We start from the raw sequence: 16506 nt of genomic DNA, 5'->3' as shown, positions 1-16506 counted from the left end.
TCTCACAGGGCAAACAGTTCACCCCTGGAGCTGCAGGGGGTTCCCACTGTGGCTTCCTCACAGAAGCAGGATAAATAGTCTCAAAGAGAAAATGCCTTCTGAGTCATGATCTCTCAGAGAAGGTAGGGGAAGTATCTCCAGGGCTCTGCCTGTGCTGGCCTGGACTTAGGGGAACTTCAGAGCTGGGGATCAGGGGGAGTTTGCATCATGCTGACCAGGGAGATGTAGGCATCGCAACGCTGAGCACCGTGAAGACAATGGTGAAGTCGTCTATGCTGCCACCAAAGCACTTCCTCCCAGTCCTTGTTTTTCTGCTTTCACTCTTGTGACTTCATGTTTTAGTAAAGGAAACCCTGTATCCCCATCATCAGATAGGCTAATTTTATGGTGGGGGGAACTTCCTCCTGCATCCTCTCTCAGTTCCTGCTGCCCCTCCTCCCCTTCCCTGCTGTGTGCTCTGCCTGCTGATGTCCAGCTTCTCCGCTGCTGTTCTCCTCTCCTGCTCACCCTCTCTGCATCTCCTCATCCTTGCTTTGTTTTACTCTCTGATTTATCAGCTCTGTCTCCAACATGTTCTGTATTTAATTTTTGTTCTGTGTTCTTCCTGTCTGAGACGTGTTTAGTTGGCTGTTTCCCCTGTTATCTCTTTCTCTTGTTGCTCAGATGCATCATCAATCTTTTTGGAGGAAGGCTTTTTTCTAAAGATTTATCTGGAGATGTCTGTCAAAGTCCCTAATGTTTTACTTCTACCAGGCTTGTAGCCGACACCCATAGTCCTAGAGCAGCTGGGGAAATGGAGGCCAGCCTGGGTGACAGTGAGATTGTCTGATTCACCTTGAGGATATAACCTAAGCAAACATTAGGAAACATGTCCGATTTGAAGTTGCTCAAGTATGTCATGTAGGTGCAAGGTTATCACAAATGTGTGTGCTTGTTCGTGCAAGTACTGTGTAATTATGTGATTCCGAGAAAAGGCTACCTGCCAATGTCTTGTTAAATACATTCAACATAATGTACCTCACAAATAATAACAATAACTGTGATAGTGTAGAATAGTGCTGATAGTGTACAAAATGGAGAAGGTTGATTGCAAAATAATTTGTACACTGATGATTATATAAAATAGTGTTGTATAATCAGGGTCTGGAGAGATGATGGTTCAGTGGTTAAGAGCTCCTGCTTCTCTTGCAGAGGACCCAGGTTCTATTCCCAGCACTCACATCTTGCTGTTCACTATTGTCTTTTAGGTGCAGCTCCAGTTGTAGGGGTTCTGACTCTCTTTTCTGGCCCTCTCAGGCGCACATGTGTGTGTTCACATGCAGACACAATGCATCACACGTAAATAATAAAATGTAATAAAAATATTTTTAAAACAAAACCTTGGAAATATTAGTATCTACTCATGTACAGAATAAATCTGCATGGGCAATGAGTGAGTGACGCGAATAGCTGTCACACAGTGGGCTTCAATTCACCTTATGTGTGTGGCTGGGGAAGCAGAGGAGACCCAAGATCTTCACCCTGTGTCTCTGCACTAATCTCTGTCCTGATTGAGGTGAACTTCAGCCCTCTCTGAGAACAAACGGTGCAGACATTTCAGCCTTCACTCTCAGGATTGAGTCATTGGGAGGCTTATGTGGTTCAGTTAGAGATTAGGAGCCTCAGAACAGATGGCATCTTGGCGCAGTTTGGTGATGGGCAGGCAGCCCTTCATCTCCGGCTTTGTGTATAGTGCAGAATACTCAGTATTGAATTACCTTTGAAAAAGAAGCAGTGTGAAAAGCAGTGGCTGGATTATTGTGATTGTAATAGTCATTTAAGAATCCTTTTTCTTTCTTTGTGGTGGTGGCGCACACCTTTAATCTCAGCACTCAAGAGGCAGAGGTAGGTGATCTTTTGAGTTCAAGGCCAGCCAGGGCTATATAGAACTATGTTTCAAATAACCAAAAGAAAGTTTTTCTCTGTTGCTCAAGCCATCACAGATGTTACCAAGAACTATATAAAGTTGATTCCCCCCCACCCCAAATTAGCCTTAGGAAATAAGTACTCAAAGCTCACAGGATGTTCAAATATGTGATTATATCCAGATGAAATTAGAATCTAATTTAAAATACTGTTCAAGAGCTGGGTGATGGTGGCCCATACCCTTAACCCCAACATTCAGGAGGTTGAGGTGGGTGGATCGGTGGATCTCTGAGTTCAAGAGTCTTTAGACTTTTCAAAAACTACTCTTAATTTTTTTTTTTTTTGCTTTCTGTGTGTGTGGAGGGGAGGGAGAGAGAGATTGGGGGTGGTCCATGGGCACATGGGTGTCATAGGGCAGTTCTCTGGGTTTTGTCTCATTCTACCATGATGGTCCCTCCAACTGCGTCATCAAGCTAGACAACAGGGCTGGCCTTACAACATTGTCATCATCATTTGTTTCTCTTTGTGGATCCAAATGCTTAGGGTTAATGCCTTCTGTCCCCCGTTTCAGGTCAGCTAGTGGTGTGTACCTTATGCTCCTGTGTCATGAAAACGAAGCAGATCTGGCTCTTTTCGGCGCACATGCTCCCTCTGCTGGCACGCCTCTGCCTCGTCCCTCTGGAGACCATCGTCATCATCAACAAATTTGCTATGATTTTTACAGGATTGGAAGTCCTGTATTTTCTAGGATCTAATCTTCTAGTACCATATAACCTCGCTAAGTCTGCGTACAGGGAGTTAGTTCAGGTAAGAGTGCTGGGCACCTGCAGGTTGGTATGTTTCTGCATGAAGTTCATTTTCTTGTATGCCCTGGCCATGGTGACACTTCCTCACAGCTTAGGAGAGACCCTCTTCTCAGCCCTGTTAGGAGCATCCGGTTTGTCCTAGACATTCTTCTGTGGAGAAAGCAGGAAAGGAGCAACTCTGGGTGCAGAGTGTTTGAGTTCACACCCCAAGGCTGCTCTTAGAACACTGTGTTCTCTTCATAGGGTAGCTGTGAGATTCAGATGAGCTCTGAGTCTTTCGGGTGATATATATTAAGTCTTAGCTATTATACCAAAGATGACAAAAATAAGAAAAATCAAGTACCTGGCAGGCAGTCCTTGATTTTCCTTCAGCGTATACAGTTTCTTCCTTTTGTTTACCTGACCTTTTCAAACCGGGCAGCTAAGTGGGTTGGGATTGCAATGTGCTGGGTCTCATTTAGAAGTAGTGCCAGAGGCTGACACACAGAACAAACTGCTTCCTTAACCTGTGCTCTAGGACTGGTGAGTCCCAGATTAGACATTAGAAGAGGAAGGCTTCTGTTTGGTGTAACTGATGAGCGTTGTTGTAAATGAGCAGTGTTGGTGTGTTTTCTCGTCCACCTCTCGACTGTGTGCCTGACTTTCTCGTACAGGAAACTCGCAGATGGGCCCCGTATGTACCCCTCTGGAGAGGTGCTCTTCTGTGCTCTGCCAGCAGGTCTTTAGTACTCTTCCCTAAGCCCTGGACCTTAGCTTCATTCTACCGTCTTTCCTCATGCACCTGATTAACCTGGGTGGCCTCCCAGAAGTAGAGCTTTCAAAGAGAGATTTGCATACAGTGTAGAACTGTCTCATGTGGGAGGTTGTGTTTGTATTCAGGATGAGAAGGGCGAGTTCAACTCAAGACCTGCATTTTATCTTTAGATCATTGTGGCATGGAACAAGTCTCACATATAATAGATGGCGGCCATTTTATAAACATTTATGTACATTAAATATTTAATGGCCATAAGACAGGGTCTCTTTCTCAATGTCATGGTCACCCCACTGGTTGCTATGTGGTTCAACAAGTCACTAGGGTAAGAGGGGTGAACATAAATTCCAGGTTATAAATTTATGATTTGAGAATTACATAAACAAGAAATGTAAAATGTCCAGGTGTTCTGTTCTTGAATGGAAAAGAAGCAGTCTACTGTCTCCTTTTGATAACTAGTTTGCCTCTAATAGTAATGTGACAGCTAATTAAACAGTTTACTTAAATCTTTTTCTTTTCTGTTGGTTGGTTGGTTGGTGTGTTGGTTGGTTGGTTCGTATTGGTTTTTTAAGACAGGTTTTGTGTGTGTGTGTGTGTGTGTGTGTGTGTGTGTGTGTGTGTGTGTGTAGCCTTGGCTATACTGGAACTTGACTCTGTAGATAAGACTGGCCTTGAACTCACAGAGATCCACCTCCCCAGTTTAAAGGATTAAAGGTATACACCACCATATATTTTCTAAATAGGGAAAATAGAAATTAATTTTGACTAGGTTGTAGAAAAAGCATTTGTTTTACTGATGAGAAATTTAAATTTAGAAAACTCACAGATGTGAGACTGGAACATTAACTCTGTGGTTAGCAGAGCTTACTGCCCTTGCGAAAGACCTGGGTCCTGATCCAGCACCCTCTTGGTGGCTCCGGGAATCTGACGCCCTCCTGTGGCCTCCGTGGGCACATGCCATGTACATTGTACTCAAATACTTGATGCAAGCTCACACACATCCACATAAAATTTTGAAAAAAAATCTGAAAAAAAGAATAAACGCAAATGAGTGTATTTTAACATCCTACCTCAAGCTCTTTATATTTTATTGAGACATGGAGAGATTCCTTTGGCTGCTGGGTTAAGGATTTGTAGGCAACTATAGTAAAGTGGAGTGGCAGGCTGCTTCCCGCTGCCTGGCTCCTGGCCGCCTGACTAGCTTATACCCCGAAATAACAACACACAAATTGTATTCATTTAAACACTGCCTGGCCCATTAGTTCTAGCCTCTTATTGGCTAAGTCTCACATCTTGATTCAACCCATTTCTAATAATCTGTATGTCACCACGAGCTCGTGGCTTACCGGGAAAGATCCAGCTTGTCTGACCTGGCAGCTTCATGGTGGGTGGCTCTCTGTCTCTGCCTTCTTCCTCCCAACATTCTGTTCTGTCTATTCTGCCTATCTAATCAAAGGGCCAAGGCAGTTCTCTTTATTCAACCAATGAAAGCAACACATAAATAGAAGAACCTCCTACACCAGGCCACCTATCCGAATGCTACTTACTCACCTGGGTCTGCTGCCTGATTTAGGAGCTCTAGAAGCTGGGTTATGTGTGTCATCTCAGATTTAATAATCAATAATTTATTCAATATTAATAATTCATGTTAGTGAGGTTTATGAGAGATGCTTACAAACTGAGGAACTGTGGGTTCTGAGGTTAGTAGCTTTTGAAGGTGTACCCTTTGCCTGGCGGTAATGCATTCTCAAATAAATTGAGAATGGTGCTTGATGAACACGTGGGATGAGCAGAAGGAATCCATTTGTCTGTGGGGAAAGACATGCTGGCAAGTTCTTTTCGCTCCTCCATGATGAGGACAATGGAGATGAGGTACTCTGTTGCAAGTGTGGCAGTCATGAGTAATCACTAAGCAATTTCTTTTTTTTTAATTTTTTATTTCTGGATGGTGGTGGGTCTCTGTGAGTTTGAGGCCAGTTTGACCTACAGAACCAGTTCCAGGAAAACCAAGGCTACACAAAGAAACCCTGTCTTGAAATACCAATGATTTTATTTTATGAGTGTTTGCCTGCGTGTATATTGTGCACCACCTGTTTGTGCAGTGCCCTTGGAGACCAGAAGAGGGCATCAGATCCTCAGAACTGGAGTTACACAGAGTTGTGAGCTGCCATGTGGTTCCAGGAATTGAACCTGGCTCCTCTGGAAGTGCAGCCAGTGCTTTTAACCTTGGAGCCATCTCTCCAGCCCCACTCCACCCCATTTCCTTAATCAATATGGTTTTCATGCTTATTCTGATTGTCTTGATTAGACATAAATGTCAAACAGGTGTCTTCAAAACCACCATTGAGGTCATTGTGCTGTGAATTCGACCTTCTCTCTGAACTATTGGGGCAGTGTACCATTGCCAGCCTGTGTACACATGTCATGTATGAATAGGAGTGGGAAATTCATTACATGCGAAACCGCACTGCTTACTGTGTATCTATTTGCCTTTGACAAGTTTAGTGGGAGCAATCCTGCGGGAGAGAAGAGCTGGTTAATCTTTAAGTACTTGAGCTCTAAGGCAGTTTGTCTCTCTCTAGGTAGTGGAGGTGTACGGCCTCCTGGCCTTGGGAATGTCCCTGTGGAACCAGCTGGTCGTCCCTGTGCTTTTCATGGTCTTCTGGCTTGTTTTATTCGCTCTTCAAATCTACTCCTACTTCAGCACCCGAGATCAGCCCGCATCCCGAGAGAGGCTTCTCTTCCTTTTCCTGACAAGGTAATTCACCCTCGGAAGAGAGAACTTGGATCTGGTACGTCAGGTGTGCAGGTCCCTCTTCGCAGTATCACGGGATTGTATTTAATCATGATCGCTCTTCAACTGTGGGGGCCCTGTCCCCCACATAGTGAAGGGCTATGTGGACTGACGTGTGGTGGGTGGTGTGTTTGGCTGCCGTGGGGGCCAAGGTTCAGTGAGTGATTTGTGAACATGTTACTAAAATGGTGGTCACGTTGAGCCTCTCAGACCTGCCACTGCTAAACTTCTCCCTTTCCCTTTATCTTTCCAGCAACCCTGAGAGACAGGGACCTTTATCACCATTTTCTATTTATGGTGGGGAGATTCCGGGGATCTCCTTGGTGTTGTGACAAGAGGCACAGCTGCCGCTCAAGCCCTCTCTCTGGGCTGTTCTGTGCTTGCACCATATCCTCATATCCATGTTTTGCCTCTGGGCTGAGATAGTAAAATAATTGGTAAACAGATGGATCCTAGCACTTCTCTGTTCAGCCCCAAAGAATTCAAACACTTGGTTCTCACGATTTAAGGTTGTTTGTTGGGGAACGGGGGTGTGTGCACACGTGTGTCCGTGTGTAGGTACAGAGGAGGGTGCTGGGTGTCTGGACCCATTAGTCCCTGCCTTATTACCTTGAGACAGGGTTTCTTGCTGAACTTAGAGCCAGGCTAGTAGCTAGCAAGACCTAGTGATCATCCTCCTGTTCCCCCTACCCCCTCCCCTCAGTGCACAAAGTCATACAGCATTTTAGGTGGGTGCTGGGATCCGAACTTGGGTCCTCGTGTATGTGCAGCAAAAGCTCACTCACTGAACTGTCTCTCTGGCCCTACATTAGGGTATCTGTTTTGTTTTAGGTCCTGTGTGTCGTGTTGCGTCCTTGGCCACTGTAGTGTCTTTTGTGAGCTTATGTTGGGTCACATTTGTCATTTCCGTTGAGACTGTATTGGAAATGCTCGGTTCTCTCTGTCCATACAGGTTCCAGGTTCACTCTCTTATGATTTGTTTATTTGTGTGTGTGTGTGTGTGTGGTGTGGTATGTTCACATGTATCCTTGGTCACACATTGTAAAAACGAGGTATTTTAATTCTGAGTAGCTTCCATAAACATGTACTATTATCAACAAAACCAGATATATTTTAATGACCAGTTCAATATTAAATTAGCTTCATTTTTATGCTTATCGAAGTTATGATTTTTAATTGTTAAAATTACAACAATCTTTAAATAATCTTGAATTTTATTCCTGGGTATGGTTGTAAAATAGTTGTTTAAAGTTAAGTTATTTTATATAACCAAATAAAATTACAATTTGAGGCAATGGCAGTATGGGTTAATACTGCTGAACTTGGGAGCCTTCTGGGTCTGAAGAGGTCCTTGATAATGACTGGTCATGTGGGGAGTGCTGACAAGTACCCACATGATCGGTAGGTACAGTCTGAGCTTTTGAACAGCCAACAGTTGCCGTAACAACATGCATGTAGCACAGGTTACTGTGGAATATTTACCATCATCCGAATTACATGGTTCTAGAGGCATGAACAAGGTTTAAACTCTTTGGAATTTCTGCATTTGATGGCGGTAGATAATAAAAAGTAAGGACGTGGGCTGGAGAGTTAGCTCAGTGGTCAAGAGCACTGGCTGCCCTTCTAGAGGTCCTGAGTTTAATTCTCAGCACCCACATGGTGTCTCATGACCATCTACAACGGGATCTAATGCCCTCTTCTGGCACACAGGTGTACATTGCAGAACACTCGTACAGAAAATTAAATAAAGTTAAAAAAAAAAAAGTAAGGACCTTGCTGAGATGTGTTACTGTGTGCTGAATATTCACTGTTGTTTAGAACGACAGGAGGTAAAGTGGCTTAAATTGCTTATGGTGGCCAGGGGTGGTGGTACACTCCCTTAATCTCAGACTCGTAGACAAAGCAAGCAGATCTTTGTGAGTTTGAGGCCAGCCTGGTCTACAGAGCGAGACCCTGTCCCAATAAATAAATACATAAATAGATGAATACATAAATACATAAATAAATAAGAGCAAAATAAAAACCTAGCTTCTTTATGGAGTGATTGGGGTCCTGGGTGATTGCTGGTGACTCAAAGGCTTAAGATGATCTTACTGCAGATTGAGAACTCAGCTGCCCACCTTCCGTTTTCCAGCATCGCGGAGTGCTGCAGCACACCCTACTCCCTTCTGGGCTTGGTCTTCACGGTGTCCTTTGTCGCCTTGGGTGTTCTGACACTCTGCAAGTTCTACCTGCAGGGATATCGCGCCTTCATGAACGATCCTGCCATGAATAGGTAAACTGGTCACGTATGATCTGAGTACTGATGTGGTAGTCTTTATGGATGTCTTTGATGAGTTTTAGAGAAAATGGAGTTTTTAGGATTCTTTGACTAGCTGGTTGCAATATTGAGATTGAAGTACTATGAAAAACAACTAAGTTTCAGTGTGAAGAATATTTTAATTATATGCATATTCTGATGAATATTGAATATTTCACTTTTCTAGATTTTGAGATATCAGAAAGCTTGCTTTTACCCATTTGAAGCACGTGTCCTGTTAAAATCATATTTCTATTGTGTGTGTGTGTATGTTTTGCCTGTATGCATGCATGTACCATGTAATGTCTGAAAGGGAAGAAGAGGGCATCTGATTCTCTAGGACTGGAATACTAGACAGCTGTGAGCTGCTCTGTAGGTCCTGGGAATTGAACCCAGGTCCCCTAGAAGAACAGACAGTGTTCCTAACCATTGAGCCATCTTTCCAGTCCCATCTGTCAATGTCTTCACAGAGGTGTAGCTAGGGTCAAATCACCATTCCTAGTACAAGAGCCTTTGATATCATAACCAGTTACTCAGATTCTTCTACTGATTTTTTTTAATACTTTGCTCAGTTAAGATTTGAATAAGACCTCTGTTGCACTTGACAGATCCATTTTTTAAGCTTGCTTAATATAATATTTAGATTCCTGATGTTCTTGTTTCCCTGCTGTGTTTTGCTTGTTGAAGACAGCGAGTCACTGCCCCGCGGGTGTCCAGAGACCTGGTTTTGCTGGGTGCTTCTGTGGTGTTAGAGAGCGTACCCCACTGGTTTTCTCTTAGCATAGGTTTTCATCTTTGTGTAGCCCATCTGTAAAGTCAGTTATTACCAGGAGGATTGTTAGTTGGCAGGTTTGTACAATATACTCCAGTATTCAATTGATTGATTTATTAGCAAGTTTTCTCCATTAATATTTTACCTGTGGATATTGTCAAAATTGGCGTGTTCCCCATCCCACACATCCAGTGTGCTATGCAGTATCCTCACACTTGGAAATATTTTCTTACATAGTTTTAAATGATGCCTATCATTTCTCATCTGAGGCTTTTTGTTTTGTTTTATTTTTGTGAGCCAAACTAGTAGAATATTATCAGGTCATGAAACTTTTGGTATATATGTTATTCCATAAGAAAAAAGATTTGTCTTTGTTTATGCTGTCTAGTGCTTTTTATCCTTTTTTCCTTTTTCTTTTCTTCTTCTTTTTTTTTTTTTTGTTTTTTGTTTTTGTTTTTCAAGACAGAATTTCTCTGTGTAGCTTTGGAGCCTGTCCTGGCACTAGCTCTTGTAGACCAGACTGGCCTCGAACTCACAGAGATCCACGTGCCTCTGCCTCCTGAGTGCTGAGGTTAAAGGCGTGCGCCACTACTGCCCAACTACTTCTTATCTTTTTTTTTTTTTAAAAAAAAATTTGTGATTTATTTATCTTTCATTTTATGTGCATTGGTGTGAAAGTGTCAGATCCCCTGGAACTGGATTTTCAGACAGTTGTGAGCTGCCATGTGGGTGCTGGGAATTGAACCCAGGTCCTCTGGAAGAGCAGTCAGTGCTCTTAACCGCTGAGCCATTTCTCCAGCCCTACTTCTTATCTTTTTAAAAATGGTATTTTCTTCTCCAAGAAGCAAGTATGTTTTTTAAATAAACACATTTAGCTTGCGTGTGTGTGTGTGTGTGTGTGTGTGTGTGAGAGAGAGAGAGAGAGAGCGCGAGCTAGTGCACAGTGTATAGATGATGCTGTGAGTCTGCGTGTTCCATTGGCTGTCTTGGTAGTAGAAGTCTCTGCATAGGAATTGTTCATTTTAGAAGCTTCTTTTTTCTTTCTTTTGTTGTATGGTAAACTCACTGCATGCTTTTGAACGTGTAAGGATCTGTGTACATTGGTGTGTAGTGACACACCGATTCAATGGAACACACAGTCACTTTGCATACAGATAGGGTTTTAGCCTGAAATGTCAGCGTAGCTGTAAAACTATGGAGTCAGCAGTCAGAGCCTTTGGAGTGCCTTCTTGGAACTAGATGGCATTTGTAGCGTGAACTGAGCTGTGCACTGTCTGCCTGTCAGGGGGATGACAGAAGGAGTCACTCTGCTGATCCTGGCGGTGCAGACCGGCCTCATAGAGCTTCAGGTGGTCCACCGTGCGTTCCTGCTCAGCATCATCCTCTTCATCGTCGTGGCCTCCATTCTGCAGTCCATGCTGGAGATTGCGGACCCCATTGTTTTGGCGCTGGGAGCATCCAGAGACAAGTAAGGAGCACCCTCATCCTCTTTGATCCTGTTGCTGTATCTTTTCCCACATACTGCCCGTAGGTTGAAGGAGAGTTTTAGAGAGGGGAGATGGCTGGAAATGTGCTGTTCCCTTGGCTGTTTACGTCCTGATAGGAAGTTTTTGACTCTTGTGTCTTTGTATGTCATTCATGTGTTGTGTTTGCCTGTGTGTGTGTGTACATGTCGAGGCCATAGATGGATTCTGGGTGTTTTTCTAGATTCTTGTACACCTGATTTATACATGAGATTTGATGATTGAGTTACTCCAGTCAGCCAGCTTGCCATGGGGAGTCTGGTTTCCATCTCCTGAGCACTGTGATTAGGCAGCTGTCTCTCTGGGGAATCAGAACTCTAGTTCTCAAACTTACGTGGCCAGTGTTTTATCCCCAGCCTGTGTGTAAGAGTGCCCTGTAAATGTGTGAGATAAGGTACGATTTTATCCTATGTATTGATAGTTAAAGGAGACAAAGTATTAGGGGGAAATGCAAGTGAAGAAGAAAGGAAAGGATAAGGTTTATAAACACAGGTACCTACAAAATTGCAACCTTCTTTGGTGGTCTTTTAAGAAGTTGCAACATTTGGAGGGATGGCCTAATGGAGGTTTTTGATGCCATATGGGACCAAATAAAATTAGTAGCTGGATCTGTGTACATCTAGTATTAAGAACAATTTTAAATTATGTTTATTTTTATTTTTTAAAATTATTGTTTATTCTTATGTGGAGTATATGCAGGTATGCATTCACTTTTGTAGAGACCAGAGAGGTTGATGTCGAATCAGAGTCTCTTCTCGCATAGAGAGACAGAAGGACAGGCCATGTTAAGTCAGGCTCCCTTACTGATCCTGGAGCTCACTGATTGCCTAGACCGCCTGGCTGTCTCATCGCCAGGGCCCTCTTGCCTCCACTTCTGCTGCTGAGATTATAGACATGTGGCCCAGCACGCTTTTCCATAGATGTTAGCCAAGCACTCTAACAACTGAGCTGATGAAGCCGTGACTGTAGCCATAGAACACTTTAAAGACCTAAAATCCAAACCGTTCCTTCTCCAAAGTTACTATCTTGCGGACCGGGAATATCGGCTTAGTGGCAGAGGGCTTGCTTAGAATGTTTGGAACTTTAATTCAATATCTGGCACCACAAAACAAACGTACAAAACTAATGATACTATTATGGTTTGTAGTTCATGCAAAGGAATTCCATAAAAGACTGGTTAAAACTCAGAGTCACTATTCTCTCCATCCGTGTTCCAGCCACATTTTTATGCTTGGTTCTGGAACTATGTTTGAATTTTTGCTTGGAGAGAGCAGTCTCCTGGGAGGTAGAATTGTAAGAGCAGATTTATAAAATAATTGAAATTAGCATTTTAATTACAGTTTGTCAGCTTCGCTCAAGTGCTGCTCCATCATCTCCATGGGCAAACATTTTGTAAAATTCTTTTAAAAGGTACTGTGACTGCAAAAGTCATTTTGCTGGTGCTTCCGTTCTCAGCTGTGTCTCAGTTAACCCTAGCGATCGTTGTCAGTTACAGCTGCTGGGGATTTGATCTTGGAGTTCAGGGTTTCTCCGTAAAGCATGTCGGGTATTTAAGGGTAGGCTCAGTTGAAAGGCTACTGCATGGGACTGAAAATCGGGGTGCTCTGACCTAGCTACAGTCACTATTTTGTTGTTTTTTGAGTGTCTTTTTAAGATTACATTAATTAATTTTGCATATTAGTGGAAATGCTAGAATACTATAGAAAGTTGTAAAAGACAGAAAAGCCCCAAATTGCACTCCAATAAGAACTAATTAGCAGGTGTGGTTCTTCATTCCTTCAAGATGAGGATCCAATCTCCCACTTGTTTCTTCCTCTGTCAGAACCAAATGCAAAGAAAACTTAGGTGGGAAGCCTTACCTAAGGGTCTGGGCCTCCCACCCCCATGGTCCATGGTAGTAAGGGGACCCCAGTAGCTACAGTGAATGGGAAAAGTTGTGAGAAGACCATCACCCGCCGAAAGTGCCTCACTGCTCTGGGGAGGAAGCGGTTAGTGACCGCCTTGATAAGAGACTCTTGTGTCTGTCCAGGAGCTTGTGGAAACACTTCCGTGCTGTGAGCCTCTGCCTGTTCCTCCTCGTATTCCCAGCGTACATGGCCTACATGATTTGTCAGTTCTTCCACATGGACTTTTGGCTTCTCATCATCATCTCCAGCAGCATTCTGACCTCTCTCCAGGTGAGCCTCAGACTGACTCCCCAGCAGAGGCGTCAGACCCCTTCCCGATGCGTGGGTTCGGCCGGCTGTCCCCTGCACCTGTACTGGAGTGTTTATTTCTGTGAGCACAGCTGGTCATGAAAACGCTAGGTAGATAGATAGATCTCATACCGCTGGGGAACAGAAACTCCTTTATGAGAAGCACGATGCTTACATGTCATAAAGACACTGCTTTCGTGCATGTTACCTAGACCATGTGCTTTTCCATTTGTGTTAATGATATAAACATTTTGCTTTGCTTTTTTTTTTTTCATGGTGAAAATAAGATTATATTTAGAATTAGCCATCTGGACCGAATTTAGGTGATCCCAATTTTGTTGGCAGTATCCGAATCATCAAAATCATGAGCCAGCCGAACACAAGCCTGCTCACAGTCCAGTCTGAGCAGGCTGTTGACTTTGGCTGCATCGGTGTCATGGAGTTTTTGCACAGCCGGTTTGCTCTGGTGCCTGTTGTCCTTGTCATCTACAGGAATACAAGTGCACCCACCACGTTTGCCTTCCATCTTCTTCATGGCTGACTCAGTGGTCAGGAGAACTTGATGGAGGCATAGTGTTCAAGCTAATTTCTCCTGGGCAAGCTCTTTGTGAGGTGTTGGGGTTGCCTTCCATCATTGTCTACTTTCTTGGTCTTCAGGGCTTTCCTTTTGGCTTTGGGAGGAACTGGAGGCCTCCTTTGTTTTTGCTGCCATCTTGCCAAAAGTATATTAAAAAAAAAAAAAAAAAACAAAAAACGATTTAAGCCTTTCAGTGTATCTTTGCAATGATACAATGCAGAGTTGTCTTACAGTCCTTAAATTGATAAGAAACTGTAACACTAAAATATCTTGGAGCTTGTTTAGGGTGGGCTTTTCAAAGTATATGTCTACTCAAAAATACCCTTATAATATATATCTATACAACTCATGTTTGTACACATATGATATATACTATAAACATTCATAGCCAACACATATGAACACATGTTCATACATTTGAACAACATTGTCCAGACATGCCAAAGCTTATTGTGATTTTGGAGGACTCTGCTGCCTTTTCAGTAAGTAGTTAAAGGAATCGTCCTGGAAATGATGCTCTCAGACCTGTTTACTGTAGAGAGCAGAGGAGCGGAGGGTTGAGGAAGGTCAGCGGAGAACTGCTGGGCTTGGGTGACCCTGAGGAGACTCCTTGAATGCTGCTCTGACTGTGGTGTCTGCCATCTCAGTAGCTGGCCACCATCTTCCACATGCATCACCTCTGGCTTTTTAGGCCATATTTTTATATTTCAGTCTTCTCTGAGTATGCTTGAGATTTTAAATATGGTACCCTAAAAGAACCAAAAGTGTGTTACTTCTTTAGACTTAGGAAGAATTGTTTTCTTATGATCAGTTCTAATAATATACATACATTTTTTTCCAGGTTCTGGGAACACTTTTTATTTATGTCTTATTTATGGTTGAGGAATTCCGCAAAGAGCCCGTGGAAAACATGGACGATGTCATCTACTATGTGAACGGTACTTACCGCCTGCTGGAGTTTCTCGTGGCCCTTTGTGTGGTGGCCTACGGTGTCTCAGAGACCATCTTTGGGGAGTGGACCGTGATGGGCTCCATGATCATCTTCATCCATTCCTATTACAACGTGTGGCTCCGTGCCCAGCTGGGGTGGAAGAGCTTCTTGCTCCGCAGGGACGCTGTGAATAAGATTAAGTCTCTCCCCGTCGCTACGAAAGAGCAGCTGGAGAAGCACAATGACATCTGTGCCATCTGTTACCAGGTGACCTGTTCAGGGGCAGTCTGTTTGGGGGTCAGGTGGGGTGGCCCTGGGGACTACAGCATGAACCAGTTTCAACGTAAATGTCCAGACACAAGTAACTTCTGGATTTGGAGAAAAAAAAATAATGGGGTTCATAGATTAGATTATTAAAGACCTGATAAAATATATCCATTTTACTTCTAAGTTCAGTCTTAATGTAGTCTTTCAATTTCTAATTATTATTGTTTTCAACATTATTGCTCACCCATAAATAAAGGAGAAACAGGTTAAGTGTATTTTATATTTACTACTGAATACACACAGAGACCCAGTGTTCACATATATGTATGGTTAAATATATCCTAGCAACCAGGAGTCAGCAACTTCTGAAAAGTGGTGTGCCAAAACTGTGACTTTCCCTTGTATCTTCTGGGGGGTCGGGGGCAATGTCTGGACTTAAAGCCGATGAAGAGTGAATGCAGTTCCCTCAGAGAATTCCAGTCCTGTGGGGTTTGGAGCATTGGTAGAGGCAGAATGTAAGAGTACTGTTGAGGATGGATGGACAGACGGGCTACTGTCCACAGCATCTGCCTCATGTCAAGATGATGGTTGCCCAAATGTACAAATGAAAGATAATTTTAAGTCATCTTAGAAATTTATAAAGCCTAGAGTTTGGTCCCCAGTCACCTGTGGGAGGACTGAATAGCAGCATTTAGAATTAAGCTGGAGGTGTGGACAAAATTACCTGGCAACAGCTGCAACCAGGCTCCGTGTAATATCACTGGGCGTGTAGGCTGGTGGCAGACAGCTAGATAGTGTCGCTGTGTGTGAAGTAATGATTTCCCTCCAGGAAATGTAGTTCCTCCAGGGCTTCTTGCTGTGGGTAGGTGTGTGTGTGTATAAAACTACCAATGGTAGGAATTTTTCCTCACAGTAACATAAAGCTTCCACTTTTTAAAAGTGTACCCAGAACATCTTTTTGTTTCCTAGCCGACATTTGATGCACTGAGGAGTGTGGTCCTGAGTCTGGTCATGGTCCATTCTCTTTGTTTCTGAAGTGGACTCCATGTCTTTTGTAGCCTCATTATCCTCAGAGCAAAGCACAGAAAAGCTAAGTTTGGCACAGTCAGCTTCGGCAGCGTCTAAATCTCTGTGTTGGGGTCCAAGAGTCCTCTTTTTGTGTCCCCTGTTGTCACCACTTTTTTTAAGGTGCTGGAACTACCTGCCGCTCAAACATGGAACACGAGACTAGAGTTGCTTAGCTTCCTGGCTCCCTGCTTCAAAGTTGACTCCCTGGTGTTACCAACTCTTGGCAAGGAATTTTGGGGTGTTCACACTTCCTTGTTTATGGATATTAAACAGTACTTGAAAAAGAAATCCTCAGATTTTAAATTCCTGTCTTAGGCCCACCCTCCCTAAAGAATATTAATATCAAAAGAGGGGTCACCATTCATTCGTTTCTATGATTGTTGATCTTGAGTACCTGTAAGTCATATGAGGGACTGTTCTAAGTATAAATTTATGAATCCTGGTTCAGATTTTCTAACTTAGTAGTTCTGGTATGGCCCAAGAATTGAGGAGTGCTGGTTTACACAGAGTGATTTTAAAAAATGTCTGTGCATTGGCCACTTCCTTGCCAACTCTCTGGTGTTCCATGGCTGAATTCCGTCTCCTTGCATATAGTCTCCTCATGGAATAGTCTCT

General features: G+C 43.3%; 1 protein-coding gene across 4 annotated transcripts in view; it reads left to right on the top strand.

Annotated features, from left to right (window-relative positions):
* The window catches only part of Rnf145 (ring finger protein 145), a 46463-nt gene that overhangs the window by 27995 nt on the left and 1962 nt on the right, over positions 1–16506 (top strand). For all 4 annotated transcript variants that reach the window (XM_048435968.3, XM_048435965.3, XM_087910701.1 and 1 more), the window contains exons 5-10: positions 2477–2712; positions 6048–6223; positions 8394–8534; positions 10616–10798; positions 12883–13030; positions 14467–14823. In XM_048435968.3, the coding sequence (XP_048291925.3) occupies positions 2477–2712; positions 6048–6223; positions 8394–8534; positions 10616–10798; positions 12883–13030; positions 14467–14823 (1241 nt within the window). The remainder of the gene's footprint in view (positions 1–2476; positions 2713–6047; positions 6224–8393; positions 8535–10615; positions 10799–12882; positions 13031–14466; positions 14824–16506) is intronic.

This window comes from Myodes glareolus, chromosome 9 (genome assembly GCF_982192425.1).
Source record: "Myodes glareolus chromosome 9, mMyoGla1.1, whole genome shotgun sequence".
Classification (NCBI taxonomy): domain Eukaryota; kingdom Metazoa; phylum Chordata; class Mammalia; order Rodentia; family Cricetidae; genus Myodes; species Myodes glareolus.
The sequence above is the reverse complement of the archived record's forward strand: the minus strand, read 5'-3'. Positions and strand labels throughout refer to the sequence as shown.